The 17,518-nt window shown below is 39.2% G+C and overlaps 1 protein-coding gene across 1 annotated transcript in view; it reads right to left on the bottom strand.

Moving 5' to 3' along the window:
• The window catches only part of LOC128601554 (MAM domain-containing glycosylphosphatidylinositol anchor protein 2-like), a 202,683-nt gene that overhangs the window by 63,473 nt on the left and 121,692 nt on the right, over positions 1–17,518 (bottom strand). The window contains exon 7 of the mRNA XM_053614848.1: positions 3,510–3,839. Within this exon, the coding sequence (XP_053470823.1) occupies positions 3,510–3,839 (330 nt within the window). The remainder of the gene's footprint in view (positions 1–3,509; positions 3,840–17,518) is intronic.

The raw sequence follows: 17,518 nt of genomic DNA, 5'->3' as shown, positions 1-17,518 counted from the left end.
CAGTCCCAAATGCAAAGGAAATGTATTTGCATATATTTTTCAAAAGGTGTGTTGATAGAATTTGAAATATATTTTCATATATTTTTATTGACGTATATGTATACATTACAAAAACATGAAAAAACATGCATCTTAAACTATAAGCAATTTATGACCAATTTCCCACATCACCTCTCATTCTCTGCTTTTCCTTACCACAGTCTATGGCATGCCCTAGCATAGCTAAGATGTGTTCAAACATTATTCTTGGCTCAATCTCATTGCAAACATTTCCACAGCATGAAACGCTGGCAGACCTGCCGCTTAATCGCTGACAAATGCTTTTATTAAGACTTTACTTGGCCCTGCAGTTGCGTCCCTTCAGAAATCCTACATCCAACGCTAAACGGTTTATCCGAAACAGGCCGCAGGGTGAAAACACACGGACTAACGGTTATTACTGTCCTGGGCTCACCCAAGATAAACTCAGAACAAACAAATTAGCATCTCAGCAGAGATGCAAGCATATCTAAAGACCACACACTTTACACTGGATCTGAACTATATATATATATATATATATATATATATATATATATATATATATATATATATATATATACACACAGTATCTCAATGAAACGCACATTTTCACTTAGGGGTGTCCTCACTTTTGTTGCCAGCGGTTTAGACATTAATGGCTGTGTGTTGAGTTATTTTGAGGGGACAGCAAATTTACACTGTTACACAAGCTGTACACTCACTACTTTACATTGTAGCAAAGTGTCATTTCTTCAGTGTTGTCACATGAAAAGATATAATCAAATATTTACAAAAATGTGAGGGGTGTACTCACTTTTGTGAGATACTGTATATATATATATTAAAGCACTACCTGTGATTACATAGGAATAACTTACAAAGGGACTTGTATGGTGGATGCTCCACATACTTTAGAGGTCAACTTCACCATAGCAAAAATTACACTTGTAACATATGTTTACAGTATTTAATAGATAACAAGAAAACAAACATGGTAGGTGTGCTTAATCACACAGTATTAGTGAAACGGGGATTATCAAAGGATTACAGTCTCCCTTTTACCCAATTATGCAGGAAGGTCAAGACAGTGCTGGTGCAAATGTGGCAGATGAGAGCTGGTGATGTGGATTTGCTTGAGCGAGCAGACAGCTGGTAATAAATAGGAAACCAATGCATCCTAATGCATTTCTGAACATTTTTGACCCATCATCTGATCTGATTAAGAGGCTTCATGTAAGGAATGATGTCATGATGTTTCTAATATATACACACCAGCCACTTTATTACCTGTACAACCCAACGTGTCAACACAACGGATAACATGCAGATCAAGAGCTTCAGTTAATGCTCACGTCAAACATCAGATTGGGACCAATTGCAATCTCAGTGGCTTTAACCATGGCATGATTGTTGGTGAAAGATTAGTATTTCATAAACTGCTGATCTCCTGGGATTTTCATGCACAACAGTCTATAGAGATTGCACAGACTGTGGGTGGAAACGGCTTGTTGATTAGACAGGTCAGAGAAGAATGATCTAACTGATTTGAGTTGACAGGAAGGCTACAGCAACTCAAATAACCACTCTTTACACCTGTGGTGAGCAGAAAAAGCATCTCAGAATGCACAACTTTCTTAAAATGTCAAAAAATGTTGTTTTTTTTTTTTCCCCAATCTGTACCAGTCCAGTTTCGATGATCATGTACACACTGTTGGATCAAATTCTTTTTCTTGGGTGACAAGAGTGTAACATGATGTGGTCTTCAGCTGTAGTAGCTTGTCCTCCTCAAGGCGTGATGTGTTGTGATGTTTGAAGCTCTTGATCTACAGTAAGCCTGCATGGTTCTGCACACTGCATTGTTTCCATGTGATTGACTGACTGGACAACTGCATCAATGAGCATGCAATTCATATTATTTAATATGTCATATGTAAATAAGGTTGATCCTATTGTTTTAAATGTTACAAGAGCACTGATGTTGACTTGTACTGTATTGTCTATGGCTGCTAGGTTTCCTCTGCAAATATTAAGTGCTATGTTGTCTTGACAGCCTGCTTAATTAGCAGGCAGGTAAGTGACTGAGTCATATCAGACAAACAAAAAATAATATGTATAACATTTTTAAAAGATCAGATGTTACTCTTGGCAGAAAACAAAAACAAAAAACCTTTTCAAATCAATAAAAAATAACTTTAAGTTTGAACTTTAACAGCACTAAGCTTCTCTAAGCTTTGATCAGATTACATTTTCCATTAGAAAATCCTAAATCTTGCCCACAAAAGGTTCTTCGGTTTGTTTCTCTGTAAAAAAAACAACAAAAAAAAACCTTACAACAGAAGAATCTTACACTGGGCGGCTGTGGATCAGGTGGTAGAGCGGGTTGTCCACTAATCGTAGGGTTGGCGGTTCGATTCCCGGCCCACGTGACTCCACATACCGAAGTGTCCTTTGGCAAGACACTGAACCCCAAGTTGCTCCCGATGGCAAGTTAGCGCCTTGCATGGCAGCTCTGCTACCATTGGTGTGTGAGTGTGTGTGTGAATGGATGAATGAAACACAGTGTAAAGCGCTTTGGATAAAAGCGCTATATAAGTGCAGACCATTTACCAGAAGGCTTCCCTTTCATAAAGGGTTTTAGTTAAAGTTAAAGCCATTTAGATAGCTGTGAACCATCCAAAGAACCAGAGAGAAGCCCTTTTTCTAAACATTTACAGGACTCTAAATATTCATTCACTACTTCTCGCTTAAAAATATTATAAGAAAGTGAGATCCCTGCAAACCAACTGTAAGAAATCACTGAACAGCAGCAGACGGACAACCAGATGGGAGATGCCAGAGATGTCAGGCATTCTGGTTGGATTCCTATAGGTCAGGCGATGCTTCCTTAGCCTGGGTACTGATCTGGTTCACCTCCCTTCAGTCCAAGGTGAGCATGATGATAATGAATGGTGATACTGTACTGATAGATGGAAGCTTATTGATTAACTCAATGACTGCTAATTAGAGGGGCTAGCTTATTTATCCTGCCTTTCTTCCTTCGACTTCCTCCATCTTCGACTTCCTTCCTTAATGGCATACTGCATGAATGGATAAATCGTACAAAACCTACACAGATATAATGAAGCTTTAAATATCAGGATCTTTAAAATGCAAATATACCGTATTTTGCTGCATATATAGAAATACAGGTGTGATTACACATTGAGAAAAAAATGGTCCCATTATTAAGGAAAACATTGTGTGTCATAGCGGAGTAATAATAATAATAATAATAAATAATAATACATTTTATTTGTTGGTGCCTTTCATAACACTCAAGGGGTACAGCAAAGGACTAACTGAAGTACTCTCATAAAACTTGCATATATTGGCACAGCAGTTATCCCTTACAGCATGTAGACTTTAATTACTCTGACATGTGAAGTGCAATACTAAATGTGTGGGTGGTGATCCAGCAGATCAGGCCAGCAAGTGTGTGTGAGGCTCACCAGTGGTGGAAGAGATGTTAACGTCGATGCTGATCTCTGGGATGCCGCCACCTCTGAGTGACGCCACGCAGGTGTAGGTGCCAAAGTCGGTGAACTTCAGATCGATGATGTCCAGGTTGGTGGTTCCTGGGGAGATGTCAGGGTCAGTCTGGGTAATGACCATGCGTTCAGAACTGCGCAGAGCTCGGCCGTTCTTCAGCCAGCTGAACTGCAGCTCCTCAGGGGGCGTCGCCTCCACCTGGCATGAGATCTTCACTTCACGGCCGATCTGAATGTTGTCGTCGTTGTGGTACGGGTCAGGCGTGATCCAAAAGCGGCCCTTTTTCAGCGCTGGGAAGAAAATAGGTAAACAGTCATTAACATGTGAATAGGTCTAATAAGTGCCTTGGTGATATCTGTTTTCTTTTTTATTTTGAGCTTTAATGCTTTACAAACTACTTGTGTCAACACCACAATGTTTCTTGAATCGCAAATGATGTCAAGAAGCTTCAGTGTGAAGATACAGTATCTCAAAAAAGTGAGTACACCCCTCACATTTTTGTAAATATTTGATTATATCTTTTCATGTGACAACACTGAAGAAATGACACTTTGCTACAATGTAAAGTAGTGAGTGTACAGCTTGTGTAACAGTGTAAATTTGCTGTCCCCTCAAAATAACTCAACACACAGCCATTAATGTCTAAACCACTGGCAACAAAAGTGAGTACACCCCTAAGTGAAAATGTACAAATTGGGCCCAATTAGCCATTTTCCCTCCCTGGTGTCATGTGACTTGTTAGTGTTACAAGGTCTCAGGTGTGAATGGGGAGCAAGTGTGTTAAATTTGGTGTCACTGCTCTCACACTCCCTCATATTGGTCACTGGAAGTTCAACATGGCACCTCATGGCCATGTTCCTCCATAAATAAATGGCAAGTATAATATGTTTGTCTCATTTGTTTAACTGGGTTCTCCTTGTCTTCTTTTAGGGCTTGTGTGAAAATCTGATGATGTTTTAGGTCACATTTATGTAGAAATATAGAACATTATAAAGGGTTCACAAACTTTCAAGCACCACTGCTTGACTATTCCGGGACAATATGTGCTAATCAGTACATGAATATGAATAAATATTTCAATCTGAGTCTGAGTTTAGTGGGCAGATATTAATCATTACAGATACCTTCAGATAACGGTCTAAATTAATTTCCTATGCATGCTGTTTGCATAGCACGGATTGTGTGTTTGCAATTTAACTCGCAAACAAAAGAACAATCAGAGCCATTGCATCTTTTCATCTACTCTCCTATGACATTATCAGGTTAAAACAAGAAGGAGAGAAAAGAGGAAAGCGAACATAAAAACGACCTGTCAAATAGAGGAAATTGAAAAAGCAAAACAACATAAGCGAAGGACACCACATACGCTACATGAGATCTAATGCCTTTGTTTAAAATCGATCCCATCCTGAAAATAGATCTGCTCGCTAATTCCTGTTGTAATAATGTTGACATGTCCTTACAGAAGACTTCAATTTGTATGAGTGATTAATTTCCACCCTGGTCCCATGATACAAAATGATGTCAATGAACCTTAATACAATGGGCGGCAATGACCTTTTTCAAATTAAATAAAAAGGAATTTGAGACTCTTGTCAGTTAATCATGTGTTATTGGCTGTACCGAGGAGAGTTATCTCAGCCACTGAGGCTATAGAATTCAATTTTATTCAAATAAAAATATAATTCAGTACAATAAGGAAATTGATAGGGGCGCACGGTGGCTTAGTGGTTCGCACGTTCGCCTCACACCTCCAGGGTCGGGGGTTTGATTCCCACCGTGGCCCTGTGTGTGCAGAGTTTGCATGTTCTCCCCGTGCTGCGGGGGTCCCCGACCGGGTACTCCGGTTTCCTCCCCCAGTCCAAAGACATGCATGGTAGGCTGATTGGCATGTCCAAAGTGTCCGTAGTGTATGAATGGGTGTGTGAGTGTGTATGTGATTGTGCCCTGCGATGGATTGGCACCCTGTCCAGGGTGTACCCCACCTTGTGCCCGATGCTCCCTGGGATAGGCTCCAGATTCCCCGTGACCCTCAAAAGGATAAATGGTATAGAAGATGGATGGATGGATGGAAGGAAATTGATATCAAAAACAAGAATCATATTTCAAAGAACCAATGCAGTTTAAAAACAGTTGCAGCACTGAAAACAGATGCAAAACCGTGCCAGATTTCCCATCCAATCATCTTGCATTTAACCGATAAGACAGACTCATATGATACTGATTTAGCTAGCCTAATATTTCACTTTTTGTCTTGAGTATGTCCAGTTAAAGCATATTAAATGTGAAAGGTGCTGCAAAATTGGTGCAAATAGAAAACTACTTTCAAATGATATATTAAATGAATTAAGGCTACATTAAGGCTATAATGGTTATTTTCATAATCAATTAATCAGCCGATTATTATTATTATTATTATTTTTCGATTAATCGGATGGGAGGGGGGACTTTCAGTACCATTTTTTTCATTTATTTAAAATAAAATCCACAAAATAAGAGTTACAAATATAGACACTCTTATATAAAACTTATATATATATATATATATATATATATATATATATATATATATATATATGCGTTTTTATTATATATAAGTATTTATGCATTATTTTAATGGATGCACAAAATCCGTGGCATTTAATACAAAACACACCCCTGCCTTACACCTCCGTCTGATAGTGACTGAGGTCATGTTGGGTATAAAAGTTAACGGTGACATAAACAGTAAAGAAGAAATTTATTGTCGTTGACTCTGGGTATCTGCTAAAGCTAGCGGCGTCGGATTACGTGCGTTTTGGTGTCATGCGCCATCGACTGGGAAACGGCTTATACTTCCGGTTAGTAAAAAAAAAACGTTAGTGTTCCATTTTGAGACAATACTATCCTTCTAAACTTCATACACTAGACGGTAGAGTACATAGTACATAGTGTAAGTGTAGAGTATGTCATTTGGGGCACAACTTTAGTATTTACTCTCTGATGTGTGTTTTCGGAACAGGAGTAACGCAGTGAGTAAATGTACCCCATGCCGCGCGTAGACCGACTAACCGATTATGAGATTCGTTCAATAGATTATTATCAATTTTATCGATTCACTGTTGCAGCTCTACAATGAATGTCCAACCAGAGTTTAAACATCAGGTTCTCAAATGTACACTTTCAGGTCAGTACAAAGTGTCCAAGCCTATTTGAAAAAAGGCAAGTACACGGTGGTGATGATATGCGATGAACGGTGTCTGTTTGCAGCAGGTAGCTCAGCAATGCTGCCTCACAAATTCGCTCCTGAGCTTGGATGACTGTCTGTGTGGAGTTTCTGTGCATGTTCTCTCCATGTTTCCTCAGGGTTTTTATTTATTTTTTTTGTGAAGGTCCAGCAACATGTAACCCCAGCATGACTAAACTAACAGCAGTTGAATGTTTTGATGTTTAACCATTAATGATTAGTTCATCAATTCACAGCACCCTCAAATTAATTTTAGCGCCACAAACTCTGACCAGATGAGAAATCTGTTCAAAATTGCATTTTGTTTTTTATTTAGTACTGTGGCTATATGATTTTGGGATCTGTCTTTTTGTAAATTCTTATTATGTTGCTTATGAGATTTCCCCTCACGCCGAGCACCAGCAGGACGCACTTCCGGATTTTTGACATTGACTTTGTTTTCTGTTCCGTGTGTTTTTGTTTTGGTTTCTGTCCTGTCTCCACCCGTGTTAAGTTACTGGTTGTCTCTTAATGTGTTTCAGCTGTTTAGGTTTTACCCCTGATTACATTTAGTATTTAAACCCCTCGTGTGTCTCTGTTTGGGGCGAAGTATCGTTTCTGTGTTTTGCCGCCAGTGCATTACCAAGCATTGTTTGTGGTTCTTGTGTCACGGTTTTTGATCCTGTGTTCGTCCTCCTGTTTATTGATTTGCCGTTCGTGAGCATCAGTGCATGTTTGCACCTTTTGGAATAGTTGTGTAATAGTTGTAATCGTTTCACATAACATCTTTTTTTAAATAAGGGCGGCTGTGGATCAGGTGGTAGAGCGGGTTGTCCACTAATCGTAGGGTTGGCGGTTCGATTCCAGGCCCACGTGACTCCACATGTCGAAGTGTCCTTGGGCGAGACACTGAACCCCAAGTTGCTCCCGATGGTAAGCTAGCGCCTTGCATGACAGCTCGGCTACCATTGGTGTGAGTGTGTGTGTGTGAATGGGTGAATGAGACACAGTGTAAAACGCTTTGGATAAAAGCTCTATATAAGTGCACCATTTACCATTTTACATATATATATATATATTTATATATATATATATATATATATATATACATAAAACATTCTACAGATTCTGCAAGGCATATGTAAACTTGTGACCTCAATTGTATCCATGGATATTTGTTCCTTTCTTGATGAGATGCCTTCAGGTAAATAATTTACATAAATGCATATGATTGGTGGCAACAGGAGATCTGCTATACTAGAGTCCTTGAAGTGCAGCTTGTGCTTTTCACTTTTTTTAGTGAATGTTGTGCCATGGTATTTTTTGAGATTCGTTTAAATACTTTGCATCCAGACTGCAGTATGCTAGAAGAATCTTTGAACCAGTATAACATACAGTCAGAGACTCTGCACAAAGCAGAACACTGGATGATAATGGCGCAAGCAGGTACCATTGTCTGGCATTCATTCACCATCTGCAATTGCACAGCTGCTCTTGACAGCACACTCCTAAGACGATGAAATGCCATTTGACGGTGTGCAACTATGATGACTAATTTTACTCTTATTTCCAATGTCTTACCTTTATCTGAAATTATAATGGCATCCTTATAAGTGAGCTTGTGGATGACTTGTAGTTTAGTCAATATGGGCAATCATCAAAGGGCAATACACTGCAGATTATCCAATATCAAAAAATAAACACTAAAAAACAATAATCTGAGAATGGTGAGAGGTACTGATCTCACTTTGGCATTTTGGAAATGATAACACATTTGGGTGCTGACATACACAAAAGGTTTCTGTGTGTATAACTTCACAATGCACAAAAACGTGCAAGCTTGTCTGTATTGTGCATTAGCCTTAATGAATCAGCGCAAAATACACGGTCAAGAAAATAGATTCATTTAGCACCTGCAGTGTGACTGAATACGGCATCAGAGTCACCTTGGGGATGAGGATAGTGTACTCAAAGTCTGTACATGCTAAAGAGAAGACTAAAGCAAACACAGCACACAACCTTATTTTAATAAAGTTCCTCAAAATTACGTCTAGCATGAAATGTTAGATGTTTTCTCTGAAATATATTCTGAATGAATATTACTACTGGATTCAAATGAGATATTCTCCACATGTTTGCACCTCTGATCCCAAGTGCATTTAAACAGGGCGTGTGTTTTAAGGTTTTCCTTAAACACACCTTTTCAAAAAGAGAGCACACATTTCTTCTTAAACTAATTAACCACAAATGACTCTTCTTGTACTTGGGGTCTTAATAAATCAGCACTTCAGTGATCTGGGTACTGGAAGATACTTAATACTAATCCGATACTCAAATACTCTTAATAAGCAAGCCAACTATCTGTAAGCTACTTGCTAAATTATGTGAAATACTAATAAGGTGTGATGAAAGCCTGGGTTAAGTCAAGTTACATCTTTGCTTACTGCAGGATCTTTATTTGTTTCGGGGAACAGCACACACAGGAAATACGTTCTGATTTGGATCCAGTGATTTAGGGCAGTATCGACTCTAATCCTGATATTCAGTATAGGATTGGTGTACCCATAGTCATAGTGACAACACAAATGGCCAGGTTAATCTTGACCAGGAGATTTATTGTTGCTCAAGCAGTGACAAAGCTAAAGAAGCAAAGACAGCAAAGAGCAAGTATAGGCCTCAATCTGTTGGATGTCAGAGAAGTGTTAAACCATCCATCCTTGCAAACATCGTACCTCATTAAATTTCCATGAATACAATGAAAACAGCTCTTTTCCATTTTGTACATTCATACTGTATGTCCTGCTGTGAGGAAGTTACATTAGTTCTGCATTTTGCTGAAAGGAAAAGTCAACTCTGAAACATGTTTTGATATAAATATATTTATATTGAAATATTTGTGATGTGATTAGCAATTCTGCTGCTAATTTACTGGTCGGTGAATTTGCACTCGGACGATGCAGGGAGACGTTGCTAGCACAGTTACAATGGCTTTCAGTCGGAGAAAAACATTAGGAATAGCAATCAGGTTTCATTGTTTAACTCCTAAAAAAAAGTGTAAGAGCTTGTTTTCTCCCTCACCATTTTCTAGTAACGTAAAATGTCCCTATCCATTTTCTAGACCGCTTATCCTACAGGGTCTCGGGGAACCTGGAGTCTATCTCAGGGAGCACGGGGCACGAGGCAGGGTACACCCTGGACAGGGTGCCAATCCATCACAGGGCACAATCATACACATTCACACACCCATTCATACACTATGGACACTTTGGACATGCCTACCATGCATGTCTTTGGACTGAGGGGGGAACTGGAGTACCCGGAGGAAACACCCACAGCACGGGGAGAACATGCAAACTCCGCACACACAGAGCAGCGGCGGGAATCGAACCCCCGACCCTGCAGGTGTGAGGCGAACATGCTAATCACTAAGCCACCGTGCGCCCAAAATGTCCAATTAACGAGGAAATCCAATGTAGACGTAGTGATGACAGCAAACTCTGGCATCAAAGTTTTACAATGCAATGCAGCTACATAACACAGCTGTGCTGAGATATGCCAGAGACTTGGCTTGGCTAGTTCGTGATCTACGAGATGACAAGCATGATGGCATTGACAGTGGTATTACTGTATCATGAAAGAACTAAAGTGCTGCTGCATCGCTCTCTTTACTACCTAACGGGCCAGCACTTTAGTTCTTTCATGATACAGTAATACCACCTTAGTTCTTAGAGGACGGGAGGGTCAAATCACACTGGCACCACTATCAACAAGAATGTCTTTGTGGGTAATGTAGGAAGCTAGACCAGTGGGTAGATGAAAAAAAATCTATTGAGAATTTCATTACAATGCCGTTGAACATCATACAGTATGTTATTAGTAAGGATTACTATGCAACTCAGTCACGTTTCTGCTTTAAGTCTCAGGTGATATTTTTCAATCCTAGTCACAAAAAGAGGTCATAAGTGATCTGAACTAGGGTTATTATGTAGTAGAAATTCCTCCGGTAGTATAAATGTTAGCATCCTATTGAAACAGCGCAGCTGAGTCTTACTCTACACACAAAAGAAATCAACATACTGTATGCACTAAAGCATGAAAAACCACATGTTCGCTCTATATTATTGATGACATAGCTTTTCCTGTGTAGACTTTCATTTATTGCTCTGGCTATAAACTTTCACAGAAGCTTTGATCTTAACAAGAATATACACTGATGCTGAATCTGCAGAAAAGCAGCCTTTAATCCAAACTCCTGGATACAGCCATTTATTAAAAAAAAAAAAAAAAAAAAAACACCTAGATAAAAAGGATGTGATTAAAAGGAGAAAATCACGTTCTCCGAATGCATGCAAATGCACTGGTTATCTGCTGATGTGTATAATGTAGTTTAGTTTATGTAGCAGAGATTTAAGTGCTTGGTGCCTGATGAATGATTCTCATTACCACAGTCCAGTGGTTTGTAGCTTAGAAGTGGCCTATAGGATAAGTGGAGACTATTTACCAGCATTCATGGAGATACACATACAGTAGTCCATATTAATATTCAGTACATAGCGCTATATTTGCATTCTGTGCATATTTGCATGGTAGTGTCATGTCAGTGTGGGTTTTTTTTTTTTCTTCAGTTGAAGATCTATTCAGGAATTTAAACTATACACCATTAAACAAATGGGCAACGGTGGCTCAGTGAATAAGGCATTGGGCAACTGATTGGAAGGTTGTGAGCTGAAATCCCAGCATCAGTAAACTGCCACTGTTGGGTCCTTGAGCAAGACTGTTCAACTGCTTAGTTGTGACCTGTCTAAATTGTAAGCCACCTTGGATAAATGTGTCTTCTGAGCAATGAGCAAGTGTAAATTCCTCTGGACGCTGATTTTTAAAATCCCAAAGAAAGAATGTGTGGAATCTGAATTAATAGCTTCAATATAAAGCAATAAGACCACCATTAATCTATAATAAACAAACAAGTCACTTGAGGCTCAGCCTTACAGTGATTTAGGGCCTCATTCGGAGTTGAGTTATATACACAGAGCAGGGATTTAATACAGAAATTGTATTGCACACATTAGACCTCAGGTATTCAGACCCCAACTCGTGAGGTAGTCAGGATAGAACTATCCTTTGATTCTTTGAACATAGAACTTAAGTCCATTATTTTGTGTGAGATTGGCTGGAGCAAAGAACGAAGTCAAGCACCACTGTCCGTCAAGATGATGTAATTGCAATATGTCACTGATTGACAAGTTTATAATTTGGGCCATAAATACACACACACACACACACACACACACACACACACACACACACACACACACACACACACACAAAACAACAACCCAGATGGAATTCCATTTGAGGGCAATGTTAATTATACATATAATAAATACTAAAATATGGCAATAGTATAGACCCTTAAGTTGATGGAATTTCAAACACTTTTTCACATGGAGGAGACAGCATCTTAAATTTTTAAAAGAGACACTTCCTTTCTTGAGGACCAATTTTTTTTAATGATAAATTTATGAAATAAGTTAAATTGAGCTGGAAGCATAGCTACTGAGCCCCCTAGTGTTAGGTAAAAAAAATATATATATAGCCAGATTTGTAATCCGTACCCTCAGTTTTGTAATCCGTACCCTCAGATTTGCAATCCGTATCCTCAGATTTTTAAAGTGTACCCTCAGATTTGTAAACCGTACCCTCAGTTTTGTAATCCATACCCTCAGTTTTGTAATCTGTACACTCAGATTTGTAATCCGTACCTTCAGATTTTGTAATCCGTACCCTCAGATTTGTAATCCGTGCCCTTAGATTTGTAAACCGTACCCTCAGTTTTGTAATCCGTACCTTCAGATTTTGTAATCCGTACCTTCAGATTTTGTAATCCGTGCCCTCAGATTTGTAATCCGTACCCTCATATTTTGTAATCCGTACCCTCAGATTTGTAAACCATACCCTCAGATTTGTAAACCTACCCTCAGATTTGTAAACCGTACCCTCAGATTTGTAAACCTTACCCTCAGTTTTGTAATCCATGCCCTCAGATTTGTAAACCGTACCCTCAGATTTATAATCCGTGCGCTCAGATTTGTAAACTCTACCCTCAGTTTTGTAAACCGTACCCTCAGATTTGTAATCTGTACCCTCAGATTTGTAAACCGTACCCTCAGATTTGTAATCCGTGCGCTCAGATTTGTAAACTGTACCCTCAGTTTTGTAATCTGTGCCCTCAGATTTGTAATCCATACCCTCAGATTTGTAAACCATACCCTCAGTTTTGTAAACCCAACCCTCAGATTTACAAATCTGAGGGTACGGTTTACACATGGCTGTATTTTTTTTTCTTACCTGACACTAGGGGGGTTCCGTACATAGCAGATGAGGTATGGGTCAGATTATCCTTTAAAGAGTTGGAATGTGTTTTTTTTTGTTTTTTTTACAGGAGTGCAGACTGAATTAGCAAAAAAAAACGCATTATTTTATTTATTCAACAACTGAAAGCAGCAAATTAAGACCGATACATTAGCATTCATTGCACATGCACACGTAACGATTTTCATGCACTCGTAGAAGCTCATGTTGTTGTGTTGCGTAACTGACTATCGACTATTGGACAGATCCAAAATAAAATGCAAAATAACAGGATTTGCTGGATCAAGTGCTATTTTATATGTAAGCAGGTGAATAATGGGGGTGGACTCCATATTTCTAATTAAAACAAATTTTCAGTGATTGTGATTATTACAACTAGGACTATTAAAGTGCTATTAGATCATAAAAAAAAAGTTTGCCATTTTAGTTGGTCTTTTTTATTAATTTACATTTTTAAATTGTCATTTGCTTTAACGTTACACCATATTGCACCTGACAGCAAAGAGAAAAATGCTATTTCCTTCTTCAGTCCATATTTTCTATCAGATATGTGCTTGTGTGTAACAGTGTAGTGGCCTAGAAGCTACTGAATAACCCTGTCTTGGATGCTTTTACTCAAAGAAATCTGGCAACCTCAGAGGTGTGAACTCACAAACAGGTAATCTGCATATTCTAAACGGTGAAGAAAATCAACATACTTTTTTTAAAAAATAAAAACCAAACTCTGAATACATCCAATTCTCCCTGCATAAGTACAGATGAAACTTTTGGACTCACCAACTCTGAATGGTGAGTCCTTAGTGATGCAAAGCCCAGTGTGCTAATTACAAACAGTGTACTTCCAGTTTACTTCCATCCATCCATCCATCTTCTATACCGCTTTATCCTTTTCAGTGTCACGGGGAACCTGGAGCCTATCCCAGGGAGCATCGGGCACAAGGCGGGGTACACCCTGGACAGGTTGCCAATCCATCGCAGGGCACAATCACATACACACCCATTCATACACTTTGGACATGCCAACCATGCATGTCTTTGCATGGGGGAGGAAACCAGCAGCACGAACATGCAAACTCCGCACACACAGGGCCACGGTGGGAATCGAACCCCCGACGCTGGAGGTGTAAGGCGAACGTGCTAACCACTAAGCCACCATGCGTCCCAACGGTGTACTACATTATATGTAAATTAGCATTGCCTACATATAATTTTTGACCAACATTACTCGAGTGAAAATCCGTCACCCGTTATCAATGGTATAGTCAAATGCTCCGCCCATCAGACTCATGAGACTAAAGATGGTATGAAATCAGCCGGCTTGAGAAGGTTTTATTTCTGGTGGAAATGATCATTGCATCAATAAAAATTCCATATTCATTATTATTAGATTTTCTGTTGGTGAAACACTACATCTAAGCTATTTCTTCTTTTTTTTTTTTTTTAAATTAAATTAAACAAATCCAAGGACAGACCTGTATTTATATATTCATTCATTCATTAACACCTTTAGCTTGGTCAGGGTCGCTGTGGATCCGGACCCTATCCCAGGAAAACTGGGCAACGTTGGGATTACACCTCGGATGGGTTGCCAATCCACCTCAGGGAACCATGAGACAATTTCTCAGAGAGACCTCAAACAGCAAAATGATTAAATGTGCACCCTGATTACGAAACTGACCTGTTTAAGTTAGGTTAAGTTCAACTTTATCGACACTGTCAGAGTACAAGTACAGAGGCAATGAAATGCAGTTAGTATCCAACTAGTTGTGAAAATAATAAATAAGTTAAATGAGATAAATAAGGTTATGATGTGATAACAGTGTACAGGTAAAGGTAAACAGCATGATGCATGCAATATGATACCGTAGCTACATAAAGTGGATTACAGTAAATGTAGATGTGCAAATATCAATAAAGTGCAAATAACATTCTGATATAAATAACTGTAATATGACAGAATTGCAGTAATGTGAAAGTACTTACAAATAATTGTAGATAATAGCGGTAATGTATGATGTATGTAGTGTATGCTTAATGCTAATGTTTAGTTTTTAATGGAGGCTAATTCTTAGTTAATGCTTAGAAGCTGAGTTCAGCATTAGTACAGCTGAAGGGGAAAAGCTGTTATACCTGTTGTATAAAAAAAATAAAATGGATTAACTAGGCTGTCACTGTACTGCACAAATAGAAAGATATAATACTAATGGACAGAAATCACTCTACTACAGTTACACATTAACATTAATCTGATTATTTGTTAATAGCAAGACAGTTGACACGTTTACATGGACAGCAGTAATCTAATTATTGACCTTATTCTGAATAAGACGTATAATATTGTGATTAAGGTGTTCACATGAGTCGCTTTTAGAATACTCCTTTCATGTTCCTGTTTTACGTGTTATAGAACATAGATGGATTAACGGCACACGTCATTACATCACCGCGCCACGCCATCCGACATCCCTCCAGAATTTCACGTATCGACATACAGTTGGTCTTCGTTATGGGACCATATTCAGTTTTGGGTGTTTTTAATTTTCATTTTACGAAAGCTTCAAGTGCGGTTAATTATTTGTCGTGCTGTACGTGCAAATAGACGACTGCTTGAAGCCGTGGGCTGCGTCCCAAACCGCGTACTTACCATCTATATAGCAGCTGAGATACATGTATTTCTCCTACTATATAGTAGGTAAGTATGCGGTTTGGGACGCAGCCGTGCTCTCTTGTTTGCCGTCAAACGCTTGAGCGTTTCCGTGTGTGTACGTGTCCTGTCGCAAAATGCGGTGAAAACTCCCACACGACGTTAATAGTGTGATTAAGGTGTGTACATGTCTGTCGATAATGCGACTAAAACAGGAATACTCCACACGTCTTAATTCCATTTGTGTTTACTTCGAGTATGACTTTAATCAGATTAAGGTCATCGATAATCTCTGTTTACATGCTAGTTTCTTAATCAGAGTATCGTCTTAATCGGGTTAATATCGGATTATTTTTGCCCATGTAAACATGGACAACAAACATGGATATATATCAGTGATCAATAACTGCAAATGTTCTCTCTACTGCACTTTCTCCGACTCCCTTTTTCTCTCTCATTCGATAACCCTAGGTGAAGGCAAAGACATTCTCCTCACGTGACCTTGCTTTTTTTTTTTTTTAGCAGGAGCATGTGTGTGTTGACCCATGGGCTCCCCTCTTATAATCAGTATGTACAGCTTAGCACACTCCACAGGGACAGATGGCTGTCTCTACCTTGTGCGTGACATTAGTCAAGGGTACTCGGATGAAAAAGAAGGAGAAACACCCATGACAGCGTTCTCCTGGGTGCTGCTCAGCTGCTTCATGTGACATCACTCATTCTTTATCCCCTGAAGTGTAGTAAGTAAAATGCTCAAGTGTCACCTACTCTGTAAATGATGTCCATATCACTCATCACAAAGCAGGCCCTTGCTCAAAGATAAAATGAGAACAGACCTGAAAAAAAAGGTGGAGCTCAGGGAGCTAAAGCTATTCCTAATAGAAATGAAATTATATCCCATTCACATACTGATTTACAAGCTGTACACATAATTTTAACAAATTGCATTCTGTAAGAAAAATTGGGGTTGTTCTTTGTTTTCTCCATTTATTAAAAACCCAAATATGAACAGCAGGAGGCGTCGGCTGGGTTTACTTCCATAAATAACAGTAAGTCTCCTCGTCGAGACAGCCTGCTGAGCGAGAGACAGTCAGTGTATTCAATCCGACTCAAATGACTGATATTCATTTAAAATGCGCACCTTAAATCTTGTCGGGTCTCCTCGAGGAATCGTCAAACAAGACATGAGCAGGATGTGACTTTGATACCGGATCTTTGATTCCAGCTACGTGGCTCATTTCCCAATATTAGAAAAGAGAAAAGAAAACCCACGCTACCTTTAAAGGTGCTAAATGAAGTGAGCAATATTGATAGATCAAAAGGATGAATGTTGTGCTTCAGAGACATCTTGTATGCCACCTCCAGAACTTTTCAATGGTGCGTGCCACACAAACATAATTTCCTCAAAAGACTGCTGGCACTGGCTGCTGTTTTTTTTTCTTTTCTATTTAAGCTAATTTTATTTGCAAGGTTAAAAAAAAATAAATAGAGAGGCAGAGTAAGAGAGAGAGAAGTGAGGGTGAAGCCAAAAATGGCTGTCTGAGGCGCCCTCAAGTAGCCTAACATTGCACCAAATTTAACCTGCTTATGGAAGGGAGACTGCCTCCCCTCATCCATGATGGATCATGATGGAGGGCCTTTTTGCAAGCCAGAAGCATGCTGAGACACTGGAGGAGAGGGCCAAGCTGAAAGTCATCCCAGGCTGTGGGGAAGTGTGCACAGAAAAGCCACCATCTGCTGAGGCGAGA

This window comes from Ictalurus furcatus, chromosome 25 (assembly GCF_023375685.1).
Source record: "Ictalurus furcatus strain D&B chromosome 25, Billie_1.0, whole genome shotgun sequence".
Lineage (NCBI taxonomy): Eukaryota > Metazoa > Chordata > Actinopteri > Siluriformes > Ictaluridae > Ictalurus > Ictalurus furcatus.
The sequence above is the reverse complement of the archived record's forward strand: the minus strand, read 5'-3'. Positions and strand labels throughout refer to the sequence as shown.